The sequence below is a fragment of the Vipera ursinii genome, assembly GCF_947247035.1.
Source record: "Vipera ursinii genome assembly, chromosome: 4".
NCBI classification, from domain to species: domain Eukaryota; kingdom Metazoa; phylum Chordata; class Lepidosauria; order Squamata; family Viperidae; genus Vipera; species Vipera ursinii.
In genome coordinates, this window is record NC_139514.1 from 71,757,329 (window position 1) to 71,776,920 (window position 19,592).

A 19,592-nucleotide genomic window follows, 5' to 3' on the forward strand; every position below is an offset into this window, starting at 1 on the left:
GTTGGGACAATAAGTTGATATTGTAAACTACCCAGAGAGTGTTGTAAAGCACTATGGAATAGTATATGAGTAAGTGCTATTGTTATAATGGTATATTTGTTTCAGTGTATCAGATCTTAGGTGATCACATTTCTTAAACTATGTTTGATTTTCCAACTTACCTTCATGCCAAAAGTGAATATGGTAATGATGATTTTAAAAACCAGAGCTAGAGCTAGCTGCCACATAGCCATGTATACTCCTGCACCAGCTGGTCTGTCGGGAATATCATCCACAGGTCTAGTCATGTTGGGATCGTTTATGTAGTCACAGAGCTGCGATGACTCCAAGGCTCCACAGTCATTGAAGAGTTCAGAGATAAGCTCACTGGTGCTCCTTCGTGTGTAAGGATTGGGATAGGCAATAATAGCAGTTATGGCAGTGACCGCAATGACCTCTATGACTGGATACTTTCCAAGCCTAGTAGTTTTACGTCTCCTGCACCATGCAATGTTGCATCGAATAAAAAGCGTCCCCCACAATCCTCCAAAAACTCCAAGTAAGATAAAGGGGAAAAGTTCAGCCATGTACCAAGGGGTGTGATATTCCACATAAAAGAGGACCAGGCGGCTGTTTCCAAATGGATTGATGGATCTCAGGGTAAAGGCTGCAACAAGTGCAGCAAAGAAAGATCTCCAGAGAGTCTTCAAGGGAAAATAATAACTCACCTAAGATAAAATAGAAACCATTAGTAATTATCTCCAATTCTTTCAAAGGTTTTTCTTTGCAGATATTTGTGAAAGTGATATATTATTGTGCATTGATAAAAATGAAGTCAATGGATAGGATTGCAGAAGGTTAAAAGTGATTAAAGATTACACTATCTTTGCAAATATTATTAGAATTACGCAAACACATTGCAGAGATAATTTAACAGACAAGCTACTTTCACATTTTCAAATGATACTAGGATCCCATAACCAGTGGTGGGATTCAGCCCGTTCACACCGGTTTGGGAGAACCAGTAGCTAAATTTACCTGAATTTGGAAAACTGGCTGGCTTCTGGAAGTCCAGTCTAGGCCTCAGAGGCCTCCCAGGCCTAGAACAGCCCACCGGAAGTGCATGGATACCACTTCCAGAAGTCCGTTCTAGGCATTGGAGGCCCAGGCCTGCATCACCTAATAGAACCGGTTGTTCAGGTATTTGAATCCCACCACTGCCTATAACTATTGTACCAAAGAATTCTACAGGTATAGAATATCCATTTTGTGAATAAGAGAATATAGTGTAAAAGCTTCATCCTATACTTACATTTTATCATACAATTTTATATAATTGTTTGTCTCCTAGTTTTTATTAGTAGCCACATAAAAATTGGTTTGATACAACTGTAAAATTATATGAACTTTCAATCTTACCATATGGTTCATGGTTAGTTATTTTAAAGAATCAAATGACGGGAAGTGCATTCGTATCACATTTAATAAAATAATTGAATATTAAACGAGGTATGTTGCCTTTTCAACATAGTAAATATTTATTATACAGCCACTTCTACCTAGCAGTACAGTGATTCCTACCATCCCCACCAATTTATAATATGATCTTTTGGTACCGTCTTCTAAAAAGGATATATATGTGGCAAGTTATTCTTAACAACTGTTGCTATGCTAATGGTTTCTACGATACAGAAAATGGATGGTTTCCATGCATCTTAAGGTATTTCATTTTGTTCTTTATATACCCATGTAAATGACTTCATCCTCCAGGCCAGCCAACAGCTAAGGAAGCATCTGGATTAATAGTACATCTTCCTGCCAAGTAGAGGCTCAGAGAAATCATAAATATTGCAATTGAGGAATATAGTAGTCCTTGTTTAGCAACTGCCTTGTACAGCAACAGTTCACAGATACAATGGTGAAAAAAGGCAACTCCTTGCATTTATAATTTTCACAGATTAAAGCAAAGGAAAGCTGAAGAACCTACAATAAGAACAGTCATGGTTTCATTTAACAAGTGAGTTACTGGACCCATTGTGGTCACTAAAATACAGTTGAAGATAAAACAGAAAAACTTTTTTCTGGATAATCTTACTTCATAGACCTCTTCTACAATCCTACTTTTAGGATGTTTTCAACTATTGTAAGGCCTTGCAAGTGGTATAAAAATATTTTAATCAATCAGAATAGAGCTGGAAGGGACTTTTGAGGTGTTCTAGTCATACCCCATCTCAAGCGGGAGACCCTAAATTATTTCAGACAAATCCAGTTTCTTCTTAAAAACTTCCAGTGATGAACCCACAACTTCTGATGGCAAGCTGTTCCACTGCTTTATTGTTTTCACTGTTAGGACGTTTCTGCTTAATTCCAGGTTGCTTTTCTCCTTGATTAGTTTCCTGTCCTGCCCTCTGCTGTTTTGGAAAATAAATTGATCCTCTCCTCTTTGTGGCAGCCTCTCAAATACTGGAATACTGCTATCATGTCCCTCCTCCCCTGAGTCATTCTTTTCTCTAGACTAGCCAAACCCAAATCCTGCAACCGTTCTTCATATATTTTAGTCTTCAGGCTAAATCATCTTAGTTGCTCTTCTTCGTACTTTTTCCAAAGTCTCAACATCTTTTTTGTAATGTGGTTATTGTGGGAAGTCCCCCCCCAAGAAAGAAATATTTTGGAGAATATTAAAAAGGCAGAATATATTTCTCCAAAGGAATGATGAAGAAGATCTTTTAAAAAGGCAAAAACTTCTCCCTCTCCCCAGCCAGAAACTCAGCAGAAACCAGGTCTGTAGAAATGCAAATTCAACAATCATTTCAGAAAGGTTGGAGCCAGGAAGCTAGAAGCTGATGAGATTACAAAAGTCGTGCTCAGAAATGCTGATTGCGGGCTCCTGCTCAGCTCACTTGCTTGCGGAAAACATACTGCTTGCTAAGTGAAGCCCCAGGATCAGCGGGCTACCCGGCGCTGATCCTGGGGCTTCACTTAGCAAGCAGTATGTTTTCCGCAAGCGAGCTGGGCAGGAGCCTTTCGCTTGCTAGCCCTTTCCCCCCAAACACACCACTTGCTCACTCACCCTTCCTCGCTCGCCGCTCTACTCGCTCTACCCCTTTTATACTTTTTCTTCTCTCTACCCTCCTCCTTTTCTCTTCCGGGTGCACCGGAAGCTCCAATTAGCATGTCGCCACAGATCCTGGGGATTCTGGCAAGCTCTGCAGCTCCAGGTGATCTCCAGGTCTGTGTGACTGTGTTTTGACTCGTTGCCTCCCCCACTGTAGGCTCGGCTTGCTTACCACCAGCCAGGGACTCGCGTACCACTGGTGGTATGCGTACCACCGGTTGAAAAGCCCTGCAATAGGAGAGTGCAAAACCACCAAGAGGCTTCTGTTTCAGCAGCTGGGTACAAAAGGCAAAATGTCAGCACAGGGAACTGGGAGAGAAGACAACCAGGTGAATGAATGTTTGCTGGCACTTGCTGGGGCTTCTTGGATGCTGAAGCTTTCCACTGCATTGCTGAGACTGGTGGAGGCTTCCAGGGGTGACTGTGATTTCATGCTGTGCAATGACTCGGGATTCCTGCAGCCCCATAACCATATGATTTTGGGGCTGCTTGCTGCCTAGTAAGTGTGAGGTACACAAGAAATGTACATGTTGTAATTTTCCATTTTTGCTAAAGGAATAGGCATATGGAGGCATTTAACAAAGGTATTTTTAAGAAAGGAGATATGGTAAGCTGGAGGAATAGAGAGAAACTATATACACTAACTTAAAGTATACTTGTAGAATAGTGCACACTATTGTAGAATAGCATATAGCTTATGAATAACATATTATTCATTTATATAAGGTTTATTCTTTATAAAAACTGTATCTTAAATTATAATTATGAACCAAAGTGTAGCCATGTTTAACCAAAGCATGAACTCTGTTACACACATAGCTTCTAAATGTGAACGCTGATCCCGGGCTCCTGCCCAGCTCACTTGCTTGTAGAAAAGAGGCTGCCTGCTAGGTGAGCTGGGCAGGAGCCCGGGATCAGCGTTTCTCAGAACAACTTCTTAGTGTGGCTCAGCTGATCCCGGGCTGCTGCCCAGTTCACTTAGCAAGCAACCTCTTTTCCGAAAGCGAGCTGGGCAGGAGCCTGGGATCAGCTGAGCCATGCTCAGAAGTCGTGCTGAGAAACGCTGATCCCATTCCTCCCCACCCCCAAAAGCAGGGCTTTTACTCGCAGGAGCCTGGGATCAGCTGAGCCATGCTCAGAAGTCGTGCTGAGAAACGCTGATCCCATTCCTCCCCACCCCCAAAAGCAGGGCTTTTACTCGCTTTTCACACTGCCACGCTTTGCATAACACCCTTTCGCAGCGCAAAAAATGAGTAAAAGCCCTGATTTTTGGGGTGGGGAGAGAGGATTCCTAAGGAACAGTGCCCGAGTCTCCGCATCCCCAAAAGCAGGGCTTTTACTTGCTTTTCATGCTGTTGCACTTTGCACGACTCACCCTTTCGCAGTGGCATAGCGTGGGGGGTGCAGGGGGGGCCGGCTGCACCGGGCACAACATCTGGGGGGGCGCGCTCGCACTCGCAGCTCTCTGCCCCTGCCTGGCTCACTCACTCTCTCTCACTGCAGTGCTGGCTGTGCGAATCCGATCCGAGCCGCCGGGTCGCCACCCACTGTGGAGGGGGGGTGCCAGGCGTGCAATGTGGCTAGGGGGCGCAAATTACTTGCCGTGCCCCGGGTGCTGACAACCCACGCTACGCCACTGCCCTTTCGCAGCGCAAAAAGCGAGTAAAAGCCCTGCTTTTGGGGGTGGGGAGACTTGGGCACCATTCATTGGGAATCCTCTTTCCCCACCCCAAAAAGCACAGCTTTTACTTGCTTTTCACGCTGCCACGCTTTGCACGACTCAACCTTTCGCAATGTGAAAAGTGAGTAAAAGCCCTGCTTTTTCTAGTGGGGAGAGAGGATTCCCAAGGAACAGCGCCCGAAGTCAGAGCGCAGCTTAATTGAAGCCTGTTTTGCAAAGGGGAAAAGTGAGACCTGGAAACACCCCCACACCCCCACACACGGGCTCGACACAATCGTTTCTGCCGCCTTCCCCGCTTGCCCTCTCGCAGGACCCGGACTGCCAGGAAGGAAACCCCAGATGTGGGGGCAAGCCAGGGAAAGTGTGTGTTTGTGTGTGTGTGTGTGTGTGTGTGTGTGTGTGTGTGTTACACAGAGAGAGAGAGAGAGAGAAATCCCTAGCTGCAAGTCCGGTGCAAGGTTTCCTGCTTGCAAAAGGAAGGGACAAAGATGGAGGGAAGAAAGGAAGGAAAAGAAAGGTAGGGACAATGGGAGGAAAGGAGGGAAGGGACAAAGAGGGGAGGGAGGGAGGGAGGATGGAATGAATGTACAAAGAAGGAGGGAAGGAAGGAAGAAAGAAAGGAAAGAAGAAAAGTAGGGACAGTGGAAGAGAGGGAGGGAAGGAAGGAAGGGATAAAGGGAGGGAAGGAAGAAAGGAAGGAAAGAAGAAATGTAGGGACAATGGGAGAGAGGGAGCGAAGGAAGGCACCCACCCCCCTGCACCAGGGACCCATGGATTCCCCCCACAAAGGCACCCTGCAACCTAAGTGATGAGCTCCCCCACCCAGCCATTGACTTCACTTGTCAAAAAGTTGATCACATGTCCCTGGGACACAGAATGTCATAAGTATGAATCAGTTGCCAAGCATCCGAATGTAAATCACATAACCCTGGGGATGCTGCAACAGTCATAAGTGTGAAAAATGGTCACAAGTCACTTTTTTCAGTGCCATTGTAACTTCAAACAGTCACTAAGCAAATTGTTGTAAGTCGAGGACTACCTGCATTTTATCATTTTTTCCTCTCTTTTTTTGGTCAAATTTTTGACACCTTGCTGGGCGACTGGTGGTACTTGGATATTGCCTTATTCTAAAAGTGGTAAAATGGGTGAAAAGGTTGAAAAGCCTTGTCTTATGGCACAAAGGGGGGATTGTGGGAAGTCAGCCCTCCCCCAGAGAAAAATATTTTGGGAAATATTATAAAGGCAGAATATATTTCTCCAAAGGAGAATCTTTTTTAAAAAGGCAGAAACTTCTCCCTCCCCCCAGCCAGAAACTCAGCACAAACCAGGTCCAGCTTGGAGTGGACCCTGATGAAGATTTTTCATTCAACAATACCAAAGCTGGATGCAGTATTCCAGGTGTGGCCTTACTAAGGCTTTATAAAGTGGTATAATACTTCACATGATTTTGATTCTATGCCTCTATTTATACAACCAAGGATTGAATTAGGTTCTTTGATTGCTGTCGCACACTGCTGACTCATGTTTAAGTACCGTAAAGTTACTGTTTTGGAGCTAGGTTTTGCCTAATCTGTACTTGTACCTTTGGTTTGTCCTGTTTCCTGTTTTCCCATTGGTTTCACATGATCTGTTTTTAACAAACCCATGCTGGCTTCTAGTTATAATTTTATTCGTTTCTAGATGTTCACAATTCTGTTTTTTTATTATCTTTTCCAGTATCTTCTCAAGTATGGATGTTAGGCTGATTGGTCTGTAGTTTCCTGGGTCTGCTTTTTTCCTTTTTCGAAGATGGGAACCACATCAGCTCTTTTCCAATCCTCAGGTAATTCCCCATTGTTCCAAGATTTTTGAAAGATATGGTACAATGGTTTTGAGATATCTGCCAGCTCCTTCAGAACTCTGGGATGTAATCTGTCAGGTTCTGGTGATTTATATTCTTCAAGATCAGACAGGTGTTCTCTAACTACTTTGTTTATTTTAATTTTTATTCCTAGTTTGTCTTTTACAGTTAGGTTTTTGGTAGGTTGGGCTATAATTTATTTTTTGCATGAAGACTGCCACCTACTGTCTGAAGCAAAACAATGCAGGAACAGCTACCAACAAAATATGCCACACAAAGCTTATGACATTAAAAATACTTCTTACCTCTTCTAAACTAAAAAGGACCCCCCCAATGGGTGCGCCAAAGGCAACAGAGACACCAGCAGCAGCTGCAGCTGACAGCACCTAACATGGAAACATTCATCCACATGTTAGTAGTCTGCGGAAAATATTCACAGAATATTAGTGAAGTGAGGTGAACAGAGGAAATGGTGAAACTACCAGTACCTCTCTCCTTTTTCCTTCATTCTTGCTATACTTGGAGAAGAGGCTGCTAAAGCAGTTACCACAGCAGCAGGCTACATGCACAAGAGGCCCTTCTTTGCCAAGACTGAGTCCTGAGGATACCACCAGAACTAAAGTTACAGTTTTGATTAAGAGTGTCCACTTGCCTAGATATCCTCGAATAATAAAGCCACTTAAGATGGTCTTTATCTGAAAGAGAAAGATAAACAAAAGTTGACTGGTTGGATTTTTGTGAAAATACTAGGAAGTCTAGGCAGATCAGCAATTCTTTTGCTTTTTCAAGATAGGTGAATATTCCATACTGAAAAACATAAACCAGGCAGCCAGCTTTAAAGTCAACAATTTCCTTTCCTTTTCCTACTTTCATCTCCATTAGCAGGGACTTCAGACTTGACTTTGTCTGAAAGGTTGTGTTGTAGAAAATTATCCCCTCCTCCTCTCACTCCCAACAGCAAAGTCATACCAACCAGGCAAGGAGACATTACCTCTGGAATTCCAGATCCACAGGCATAAGGAGCAAAGACTCTGACAAGGGAGACAGCCAGGAAAGCAAATAACAATGCCCATAAGATGTATAGGAAATAATTTAGAATGTAAACACTGGCACCCTAAAAAAGGGAAAAGAAACAAGAATAGATCACTATTAAGTCAGTCCAAAAAGGGGCATATTTCTGATGGTTGTATGGGAGAGTGGGAGAATATGAAGCAGGATCTCTTCATCAACTAAGTTACAAGATTTGTGTGTGTGTGTGTGTGTGTGTGTGTGTAATATATGGCTTATTCAACCACAATATTTATTTATTTATTTATATCTTTGAAATCTGCAGTCTGATGCATCTATATATTACCAAAACTCTCCTGTCTCTTATCAAAACTCATAGAGTTTTGAACCAAGGTATTTCAAGTGGGTTAACTTAAATAACATATCCAAAATCCAGGAACCATTACTCCCACATAATTGAAATAAATGAGCAAGGAAGATGGGAGGGACATATGCCCACCTTCTTTCCTGCCTTACTCTGGCCACTGCACCAAATCAGCTGTCAGCAAGGCCTGATGGTTAAGTGGTAATTTACTTCTATGGAATGGAGACAAAAAGCTGAAATCTCTTAACAATGATGAGCAGTGACGGAATTACTAGGAAGTAATTTGGATGCCTACTGGCAAGAAAAGGATAGCTGGGTGATGTTGGCTAGGTAAGCCCAATGGAGATAAGTGGCCCTTTGGGACATGCTGGAATGGACAGTGGGCATGCAGTTTTCCTTATGGTCTTCAGCTCTAGATGGTAGGAAAGAAGTACAATAATCCTCTAGTATTGTAATAATCAAAACAATAAGTTTTGCAGCACATAGCTGTAATATTTGTGATTGCGGTGCTGGCGGACGTTTGGGGCAATCGCTCCCTCCACCATCCGGTTTTCTCCTGCCGTGGGACCTTGAAGAGGGTCGGAAGTTGCCCTGTAGGAGCGACGAGCGTGAAGAGGACCCCCGAACCGTTCTGTACAGTACCCTTTTTTAGAAGTTAAATTAATTACAAAAGAACTTAATTGTGAATCATTTCACAACAGTAGGTACAATTTCAGCTGTTCTGATTACTCTAACAATAAAATTGTTAGCTATAGAAGGACTAACCATAACTGATTCCACATAATCATGTATTTCATAAGCAGATATCACTCAATCCTATGCATGTCTATTTAAAAGAAAACCAAGGACTCATGCAACAACACACGTGTATGGCATTGCAATTATGTATTCTTGATTGGTCTCTTATCACAAATATCAATGCATATTCATACAATTGATGCCATTTCCTTCTATATTGTTAACATTTTAACAGTTTTCTCTAATATTTATATCTGGCAAATTGGCATCATTGTGAGATACATTCTCCAGTCCATATTAGACAAATGTTCCATTTTGTTTCTGGTTTAATCCTTACATATACACAATATAAAGCACCAGTTTTGTTCCAATCAAATGTAAAGTTTTTTCTTTAACTCTTTAAGGAAATAAAAGTTTTCTGTGGTGATTCAGGTTATATATGTGCACTCAAAATATAACCAATATGTACACAGTATTTGCATTATGACTTATAGTTCATATGAACTTAGTACATAAATTAATGTACAATTATATTTCACTTTGCATAATAATATATTTAACCTTTGGTTAAGCTTGCCATTGTTTGTTTGTTTGGCAGGCTCTCTGGAAAGGGCCGGTAAGGGATTCCCTCTTCTGTATATATACTTTACAAATATCTCTATTGTTTGTTCTATCTGAAAGAGAATCTGGTGCTAAGGTCTTGCTTTGGCATCATGAGTGAAGGATTATTTCTTCACTTTATAGGTTATTGCAGTATTTAGACTTTTTGTACAGTAAAATATATTTTGATTCCCCCCCCCATGGTCCGTTTTCCATATTTTGCTCCAAATCAAACAGCATATTTCAATTTCTTAATTTTTGCTTAATTATCTACCAATCAGTGGACTGGTACTGGGCCCGCACCATGCCAGCAACTGGTCCACACAAACAAGGCCCATCTTCAGGCAGAAATTAGGTGTCCAGTTCAGCCCTTCTACCCTATTGAGCCTCCGTGCTATCAGCCCGCTCTACCACAAAGATCCTGCAGGAGAAGGGCAGTGTGGACAACCGTGGGATCTGGCAGGGTGAGATCTGTGAACCATAAACCCAAAGCTTTTGCTGTGTCCCTGTACAACAGATACAGTGCCCTTTCTGACCTTAATAAGGACATTAAGGAGACAGGTAAAGGTATCTGTGATAATAACTCAAATAAGCAGGGGATCGTGGTCCAAGATGAAAAACTTGTTTTCGACAGGGAGAAGTGTGAATCTGGTATTACACACCAGTCATGCAAGAACAGAAAGGCATCCAAAAAGAGAAGCCACCTTCTGGTTGGTGATTCAATTATAAGGGATGTAAATTTAGGAAAGGACACAGAGGTTTTGAAAGAGGTCAGGTGTCTTCCAGGTGCTACTGCCAGTAGGGACAAGAAGCGTATTTCTAAAATAATCAAGAATGCCAGCAAGGACTGTGATGTGGAGGCTATTGTACATCTTGGCACTAATGATCTGTCCCAAAAAGATGTACTCTCTGTGCAGAATGATTTCCAGAGCTTGGGGCAGGAACTTAGCAGAATAGGCTGTAGGCTTACTTTTTCAGAGGTTTTACCAGTGTATAAGGAGCAAAAAGCGTCCTAACCCACTGAGCCACCGCATCCCTGCAAAGTAAAGTGTAAACTTCAAAGCTCAACTTTTTACTTTTACAAAATAATATAAGCTAGCCATTTCGATAACATCAAGTCTATCTAATTGGTAAAACCCAAAATCAAAATTTCATTTTTTCCAGCCTCAAGCACAAAGTCTAGAAACAGTTTTCATGTGGCAATAAAAGTATTCTTATTCTTTTCTTTAATCAGTACAGTCAATACAGTGCAGAGGAGAAAGGTAGCTAAGTCTCTGGCTGGTTCTTCATTGCATGAGAACTGCTAGAAGTTGCTGGGAAGTGCTGCAAGTTGTAAGTTAAGAGGGAATGCAGAGGAGACTAAAAATCTAAAACAGCAGTAGTAGACTCAGGACAAGTGAGTCTGAAATTGTGATTTCATTTTAATTCATAATGTCTAGCTTAGTTCAGTGCAACACTTGTTTTGCAGTAGTCTTTCGCAGTACTCTTTTTAAACTTGGATCTGTAAACAAATCACAAATCTACAAGGACAGATTATTTATCTAGGGTCTGTAATCTGTCTCTCTTCAGGCAGATATTAGCCATCCAGTTCAGCCTTTCTGCTCTATTGAGCTGCTGCGCTAACCCCTCTACCACAAAGATCCTGCAGGAGAAGGGCAGTATGGACAACTATGGGATCTGGTAGGGTGAGAGCTGTGAACCATAAACACAAAGCTTTTGCTGTGTCCCTGCATAACAGATACAGTGCTCTTGCTGACCTTATTAGGGACACTAAGGAGACACAGCAAGGTAGTTGGGATGATGATAACTCAAATAAGCAGGGGATCATGGTCCAAGATGAAGAACTTGTTTTGGATGGGAAAGTGTGAATCAGGTATTACATACCAGTCATGCAAGAAGAGCAAGGCATCCAAAAAGAGAAGCCACCTTCTGGTCGGTGATTCAATTATAAGGGATGTAAAGTTAAGAAAGGGTACAGAAGTTTTGAAAGAGGTCAGGTGTCTTCCAGGTGTTACTGCCAGCAGGGACAAGAAGCGTATTTTTAAGATAGTCAAGAATGCCAGCAAGGACTGTGATGTGGATGCTATTGTACATCTTGGCACTAACGATTTGTCCCCAAAAGATGTACTCTCTGTGCAGAATGATTTCCAGAGCTTGGGGCAGGAACTTAGCAGGATAGCCTGTAGGCTTTTTCATAGGCTTTACCAGTGTATAAGGAGCAAAATCGAAAAGGCCAGCATATAGCAGAATTCAATATGTGGCTAAAGGAGTAGTGTAAAGGGGAAGGCTTTGGTTATATTAGTCACGATGTCTCCAGTTGGTCCAATGAAAAAGTGTACAAAAGAGATGGTTTGCATCCATCCAAGAAAGAGACTGAGTTACTTGGCAACAAATTCACAGATTTTCTGGAGGAATATTTAAACTGAACAATGGGGAAAGTGAGTTAATTGATACAGAACATTCCTATCCCTGGCAATCAAAAATTATAGGATTACCAGTGTATGTAACATAGATGTGTATATGGACAAGAATATCAACCTTGCTGTCAAGTAAAATCAAGCTTTTAATAGCAAGTGCCACACAAAATGCACTAATCAAGCAGGTGGTAAGAAAATAGGGGAAATCAGGCATCACACAGGTTATGCAGCAAGTAAACACAGGGTCAGTCATAAAGGACTCAAATGTCTATACACTAATGCACAGAGTATGAACAGTAAGCAGGGTGAACTAGAAATTCAGGTAAATGAGGGCAAATATGATATTGTTGCCTTTACAGAAACTTGATGGGATAAAACCCACAAATGGAACACACAGCTAGAGGGATTTAAATTATTTAAAAGAAACAGAGCAAATAAAAGAGGAGGTGGAGTTGCTCTCTATATAAGAAATAACTACATCTCTACAGAAACAGAGCACAACAATGATGAAAACTGTCTTGAATGCATTTTGGTCAATATAAAGGGGGGGGGAATGACATTGCCATAGGTGTATACCATAGCCACCCAACCAAACAGAGGTAATAGATGAACTCTTTGCTAGTCAGCTAACTAAGGTATGTAAGAAGCACATCACAATAGTAATGGGGGACTTTAATTACCCTGATATCAACTGGGAGACAAAGTCTGCACCAAGTGGAAGATCAAACAGATTCCTGACAAATCTAGCAGACAACTCTCCCAAAAAGTAGAGAAGGGAACTAGGGGATCAGCCATATTGGATTTAATTCTCACTAACAGAGATGAAATGATAGAAGGTGTCGAAGCCACAGGAACCTTGGGGGGGGGAGTGATCATGCAATATTGGAATTCAACATTCTGGAGGCACAAGCAATAGAACACAGCCAAACTAGAGTCTTGGACTTTAAAAGAGCTAATTTCAATAAACTTAGAGAGACCATGGGAAGAATTCCATGGATGAGAATCCTAAAGGGGAAAACAACTCAAGAAGCTTGGGAAATTTTGAAAAGTGAGATAATAAAGGCCCTGTCTAGTACAATACCAACAAAGAAGAAAAATAACAGCTTTCAAAAGAAACCAGCATGGCTGCATAAAGAACTCTCTGATAAATTGAAAAATAAAAAGGACAAGAATAAGAATTGGAAAGAGGGGCACATAACTAAGTCAGAATATCCCGTGCCTGCAAAGATGAAGTGAGGAAAGCTAAGGCTCAAAATGAACTAAGGCTTGTCACCAAAGTCAAAAATAACAAAAAATGCTTCTTTCAACATATAAAAAACAAGAAAAAAGTTAAGGAAATGATTGGCCCATTAGTGGGTGAAAGTGACAAGAAGGTGACAAGCAATAGGGAGAAAGCAGAACTATTTAATTCGTTTTTTGCATCTGTCTTTACACAAAGGGAAAAAACAGTCCAATCTACCCAAACCAGTGCCATAAAAAACAGAATAGAAACGCAAGTTAAAATAGGCAAGAAAATGGTAAGTGAGCACCTGACCAGCCTAGACGAGTTCAAATCACCAGTACCAGATGGATTACACCCCAAGGTTCTGAAGGAACTGGCAGACGTGATCTCAGAACCACTGAACTATATTTTTCAAAGATCCTGGAGCACTGGGGAACTACCAGAGGACTGGAAGAGAGCTGATGTAGTTCCCATCTTCAAAAAAGGGAAAAAAAATAAATCCAGGAAACTACAGACCTATCAGCCTGACCTCAATACCTGGGAAGATTCGGGAAAAGATAATCAAACAACAAATCAGCGAACACCTTGATGCAAACAAAGTCATCACTAAAAGCCAACATGGGTTTGTCAAAAACAGATCATGCCAGACAAATCTTATTACATTCTTCAACCAAGTGACAAAACTAGTGGACCAGAGGAATGCTGTAGATATAATTTACTTGGACTTCAGTAAGGCATTTGATAAAGTAGATCACAACCTATTACTTGATAAGATAGAAAAATGTGGGTTAGATAGCATTACCACTAGATGGATTCGTAGCTGGCTGACAGGCTGTACTCAGTGTGTGGTCCTCAATGGAACCGCATCTACATGGAAGGAAGTATGTAGTAGGGTGCCCCAGGGCTCTGTTCTGGGCCCAGTGCTCTTCAATATCTTCATTAATGATTTGGATGAGGGGATAGATGGGGAACTCATCAAATTTGCAGACGACACCAAGCTGGCAGGAATAGCCAATACTCCAGAAGATAGGCTTAAGATACAGAAGGATCTGGACAGACTCGAACACTGGGCACTATCTAACAAAATGAAATTCAATGGTGAAAAAAGTAAGGTTCTACATTTAGGCAGGAAAAATCAAATGCATAGGTATAGTATAGGTGGTACCTTGCTCAATAGTAGTAACTGTGAGAGGGATCTCGGAGTCTTAGTAGACAATCACTTCAATATGAGCCAGCAGTGTGCTGCAGCTGCCAAAAAAGCCAACACAGTGCTAGGCTGCATTAACAGAGGGATAGAATCAAGATCAAGTGAATTACTAATACCACTTTACAATGCTTTGATAAGGCCACACCTGGAATACTGTATCGTTTTGGTCACCACGATGTAAAAAAGATGTCGAGACTCTAGAAAGGGTACAGAGAAGAGCAACAAAGATGATTAGGGGACTAGAGGCTAAAACATATAGGGAACGGTTCCTGGAATTGGGTATGTGTAGTTTAATGAAGAGAAGGGTGAGGGGTGACATGATAGCAGTGTTCCAATATCTCAGGGGCTACCACAAAGAAGAGGGAGTCAAGCTATTCTCCAAAGCACCTGAAAGCAGGACAAGAAGCAACGGATGGAAACTAGTCAAGGAGAGAAGCAACCTAAAACTAAGGAGAAACTTCCTGACAGTTAGAACAATTAACCAGTGGAACAACCTGCCTCCAGAAGTGGTGAATGCTCCAACACTGGAGGTTTTTAAGAAGAGACTGGACAGCCATTTGCCTGAAATGGTATAAGGTTTCCTGCCTGAGCAGGGGGTTGGACTAGATGACCTCCAAGGTCCCTTCCAACTTTATTATTATTATTATTATTATTATTATTATTATTATTATTATTATTATTATTATTATTATTATTATTATTATTATTATTATTATTAACTGTGGGATGCAGGCAGCACACAAAACCACACACTTTCCAGTCCATGGAAAAACCTTTCTCCACAGAACCAGTCCCTGGTGCCCAAAAGGTTGGGAACCTGACCTAGACAATTTTTCAGTTTAGTGTAACATGTTTTTATGATAGTGCCATGTTAAAACCTTAAACAATTAGTGTGTAAATTGCAGCAAAATTATAATCATACCTCAGATTTGTTAACTAAAAGTTCAGACCACTTTTGCCACTGAGGACATTTGTCCCTGTCTTCAAAAGTAGTTTCATTGGATGTCCAGCAACACTGCTCATGACTATACCAAAAGGCTTTTAAACAGACTCCTTCTTTCAAATCAGTCATCCAGTCCACTGCTAAATCTATAACTCCAGCCAATGTACCTAACAGGGAGAAACAGATGTTAAAGGAGGACCCAAATAATAGATGCTGAGAAATGATTTTGCGCATGCTCTTACTAACGTGTCTCTTGAATATGAGTTAGATACATATGTGACTACATGTTGTCACCTCGCAGTTACCAAAGTAAAAGTTAGGAGAAATGTCCATCTCATAGCTATAGGGTGTTTTCAGGAGCATTTATTACACCTATTAGCATCTACAACAGTGACTGAATGAAACCTGTCAAAGATGAAGATTGTTTCCTTGCATCTCTCTATAAGCTTTCTTACGCAATGTACTGTTTCTCTTCAAATATGAATTGCTTTTATTGACTCATTTCTAAGAATTTCTAAACAATGCACACAATTATTAGTTTAAATAAGTTTTTAAAACAAGAATATATATTCTTATCTAGATCATCCTATGAGCAGATGAAACTGTTAAAATCAAAACTTCGGTTTGGGATTATTGACCAAATTTCACAGTAGGTTAAGAGCACCAGTTGAACAAGTAGGCAGTGTGTATGACTGTTACTTTCAATATATTGACCTAAAAGCAGACACTGATGCAATAAAAAATACCATAAATAAAAACTTTCTTTTTACAACTCTGTAATCCCTTAATCTGGGGTAGAGATGGGGTGACTGGATGGAGCCGAGCATTTCTGGCTGGATGCCCTTCCGGATGCTAAGCAGAGTTCACAGCAGAATTTTTTTCTTTGCGCCCTAGGAGAGAAACATCTGACACTGTCCTGGATTGAACTCTCAACCTTCCGAGTAGAAGGTGAGCATTTTCTCCACTTGGTCACCACGCTGCTCAAAAAAACAATTTTTAGTATTTTTTATATTTATATTTATTTTATTTTATTTATTTTTATATATTTATGGAAAAAACATCATAAACGTATAGTATTAAATATTTATTTAATACAATTGGCTTATATTGTATTATAGATACATATACTTTTTATGCCTTCCATTTCAAATTGTAATATTTTTGTCTTTTCATTCCAAATAGTTGGCACTTTTTAAAATAACAGTACAATAGTGACATCAAGTGGTATCTCATAGCAAGAAATACTAAAATAGCATTTTTAGTGACCGCTTTATAAGAGCTTGCCTGAATAAATGTCATATTGCTTCATGAACTATGCATGGCTCCAATTACATATTTCATCCAAACACTGGAAGAACATTAGTTGTTTATTCATAACAAGCCAAAAAACACCAGTTAATATCTAGACATATTATTTTGATTCAATAATATATTATTAATAATAAATAAAAAATAATTAAAATAATTTTGTTATTACCATTATTAATTATAATATTATGAATGTGTTTTAGTTCCACAATTCTAATGATTTCTCAGAATGTTATCTACTGCTCTTAAAGGATGGAGCAAATGTATGTATGTATGTATGTATATCTATATACATGTATCTATCTATCTATCTATCTATCTATCTATCTATCTATCTATCTATCTATCTATCATCTATCTATCTATCTATCTATCTATCTATCATCTATCTATCTATCTATATCTATCTATCATAACTTCTCATGAGGGGACTTGTAGAAATATAAAAGCTTTCTGGATTAAAATTTGGTGGAACATTCAAAAGATTTTTAAGAGAAAGATAAAGTTTTCTCCGCAATTGTTTTTACTGGGTATTGTTGTAGATTGTGATGTTAAAGAAATTAATTTGATGTTGAATATGATAACAGCAGCACGGTTACTGGTGGGACAATATTGGAAGAAGGATAGTTTGCCTACTATAGAAGAATGGGTGCTTAAAGTTTCGAATCTTGCAGAAATGTCTAAGATTTCTGCTTACTTGAAAGATCATTCACAGGAAAGATATATTTCAGTTTGGAGGAGATGGATAGATTATATTCAGAACAAATATGGGACTAAAAAGTTCCATTTAGCTTATGAGTAGATTTTAGTGGAATACTGTTATTGGTACTTTGTATGTAGTTATGTTAAAGGGGAGTTAAAGCACATTATGAATTTGGTTAATTGTATATTATGCATAATTTTTATTTAGAATATGATTATTATAACTATAATCCTGTATTTAGCTCTGGGAAGTGAGGGGGGAAGTGGGTGGGTTTGGGATGGGGGGGATTTGGCAATATATTGTAAAATTTTGTTTTTGTAAAACTCTTTAATAAAAAAAATAACTTCTCATGAGGGGCAGCTATATAAATTTAATAAATAAACATAAAGTTTTGCAAATTATTATCAATTAACCAGGAAATTGTTGTATTATTACTAGTGCTAGATCTATTTGGGACTAAAATAATATTTAAAGTTCTATATTACAATTGTTATTCCATATTTCAAATTATAAATATTATTTCTTTGTGCTGTTACTGTCAGCATTCTACATATATATTTAGTATTTCTATCCCTAACAAAAATAGGATTTAGCCCTGAAATGTTGAAATAGAAGATATGACACTTCTATATCCAGCATAAACAACTGTTTCTACAGCGCACAACTTTTAATAACTAAATATGAGTTAACATTTGTTTGAAGTTACCTGCCAGCAGTCCTATAAGTAGCATAACAACCCATCCTGACCAGGCATCCAATAAACTTTTGATGAATTCCCATATAGACTCCTTGCTTTTATTTGTAATCTGGAAAAAATATATTATTTAATTGAAAAGGCTGCAATGTTGATATTTCATTAAGTATAAAATATATTCAACTAACCTAACATAAATAAGCTATAAAATGCAAATGGCAAAGAACTTTGAAGAGATGAGGCAAGAGATATGATCAATATTATTTTATTTATTTGTATCCTGCCTTTATGAACAAAACATATTCCATAAAAAGCATTGAAGCAATCTATCAGGGCTAGGAATTTTTCCCAGGAATGATCTATCCATATAAAATAAGGTTGCCTCAGCCTTCCATCTTTCCAAGGTTGGTAAAATGAGGACTCAGATTGTTGGGGGCAATATGCAAATAACACTGAAATTGTAAACCGCCCAGACAAGCACTATAGGGCAGTATATAAGCATAAGTGCTATAGCAAGTGCTATATTTCTAATAATTATAACTATACAGTTTAAAATAAAATTAAAAATTTGTTGATTAATCAATCTGGAATCATATTTTTATTGGAGTCAATAACTCTCCAGTGTATAACACTCACTGCTAATATTTTACTACAGTTCTTTCCCGTTTCTTAGTATCTTTGTCTATTGTAATAAAAATTAGGTTCGATAAACATGAAATTTAATACATTCATATTTAAAAGACATCAGGAGATAAATGGGATTACAAACAGTAGTTCTTTAACTTTCTTCTTCAAAAATGGTATCCTACCCAATTGTTGAATATTTTTATACAAAGTATATGTACCGCTTGGTGGCTCTGTGAGCAGAGCTGCAAAGAGGGCCAGGTGGCCAAAAGCGCCAGCAGCCTGGCTGAGAAGTGAAAGGGAAGAGGCTGGGCAGGTGAGGGGGAAATCTGCCCCACTTGTTCCATAGCCAATTTCAGCCAACCCACATCGTGCCCACCAATGGTGTGGCCATGAGGCTTGGCAGATTCTCCCCCATCTGATCCACACAAGGCTGTAGCCAGGCCTTCCATGCCTATGGTAACTCTAACCCCCACACCCCCAACCCTAACTGGAGATTGGAGGGCCTGGAAAAAAAACCAAAGCGTTTTTTTCCCCTACCCAACTATTTCTGGGTTTTTTCCCCAGGGCTTTCCATCTCCAGTTAGGGTTGGGGGGGGAGTAGGGGTTAGGCTTACTGTGGGCAAGGGAGTCCTGGCTATGGCCTAATGTGGGTCAGATGGGGGGATCCGCCAAACTTCATGGCAGCAGCATTGGGCACTGCACAATGTGGCAAATGGCTGCAACCAGCTAAAACTGGCCGCAGAACAAGCCAGGCAGCAGTAAGGAACCAGTATACCATTGGTTAGTGGGGCACATGGTCAGATGGGGGGAATCCACCAAGCCTCATGGCAGTGGAATTGGTGGGTGCAATGCACAATGCGGCAAATGGCTGCAGCCAGCCAAAACCAGTCACGGAACAAGCCATGCGGCGTGAGAGGTGGCGGTAAGGTATGCCATAGGTTAGCGGGGAACATGGGTCAGATCCCCCCTCCCCCACTGGCTTTGCCTCATTGCAGAGGTACTGGCAGCTCCCCCCTTACCTCTTGTCTATGGTAGAAACCAGACAGAATCGGTGGCCGGCCATCTGTACAGGCTCCTAAGTAGGGCTTACTTTCAGGGGTGGGGTTATATTAGCCCCCCCAAAAAAAATCAGGCTAGGGCTTACTT

General features: G+C 40.2%; 1 protein-coding gene across 1 annotated transcript in view; it reads right to left on the minus strand.

Annotated features, from left to right (window-relative positions):
- Positions 1-19,592, minus strand: part of CLCN4 (chloride voltage-gated channel 4) — a 66,508-nt gene that overhangs the window by 9,195 nt on the left and 37,721 nt on the right. The window contains exons 3-8 of the mRNA XM_083362792.1: positions 17,832-17,931; positions 15,094-15,281; positions 7,607-7,729; positions 7,104-7,310; positions 6,921-7,001; positions 162-707 (exon numbers count right to left, since the gene is read on the minus strand). Coding sequence (XP_083218918.1) covers positions 162-707; positions 6,921-7,001; positions 7,104-7,310; positions 7,607-7,729; positions 15,094-15,281; positions 17,832-17,931 — 1,245 coding nt within the window. The remainder of the gene's footprint in view (positions 1-161; positions 708-6,920; positions 7,002-7,103; positions 7,311-7,606; positions 7,730-15,093; positions 15,282-17,831; positions 17,932-19,592) is intronic.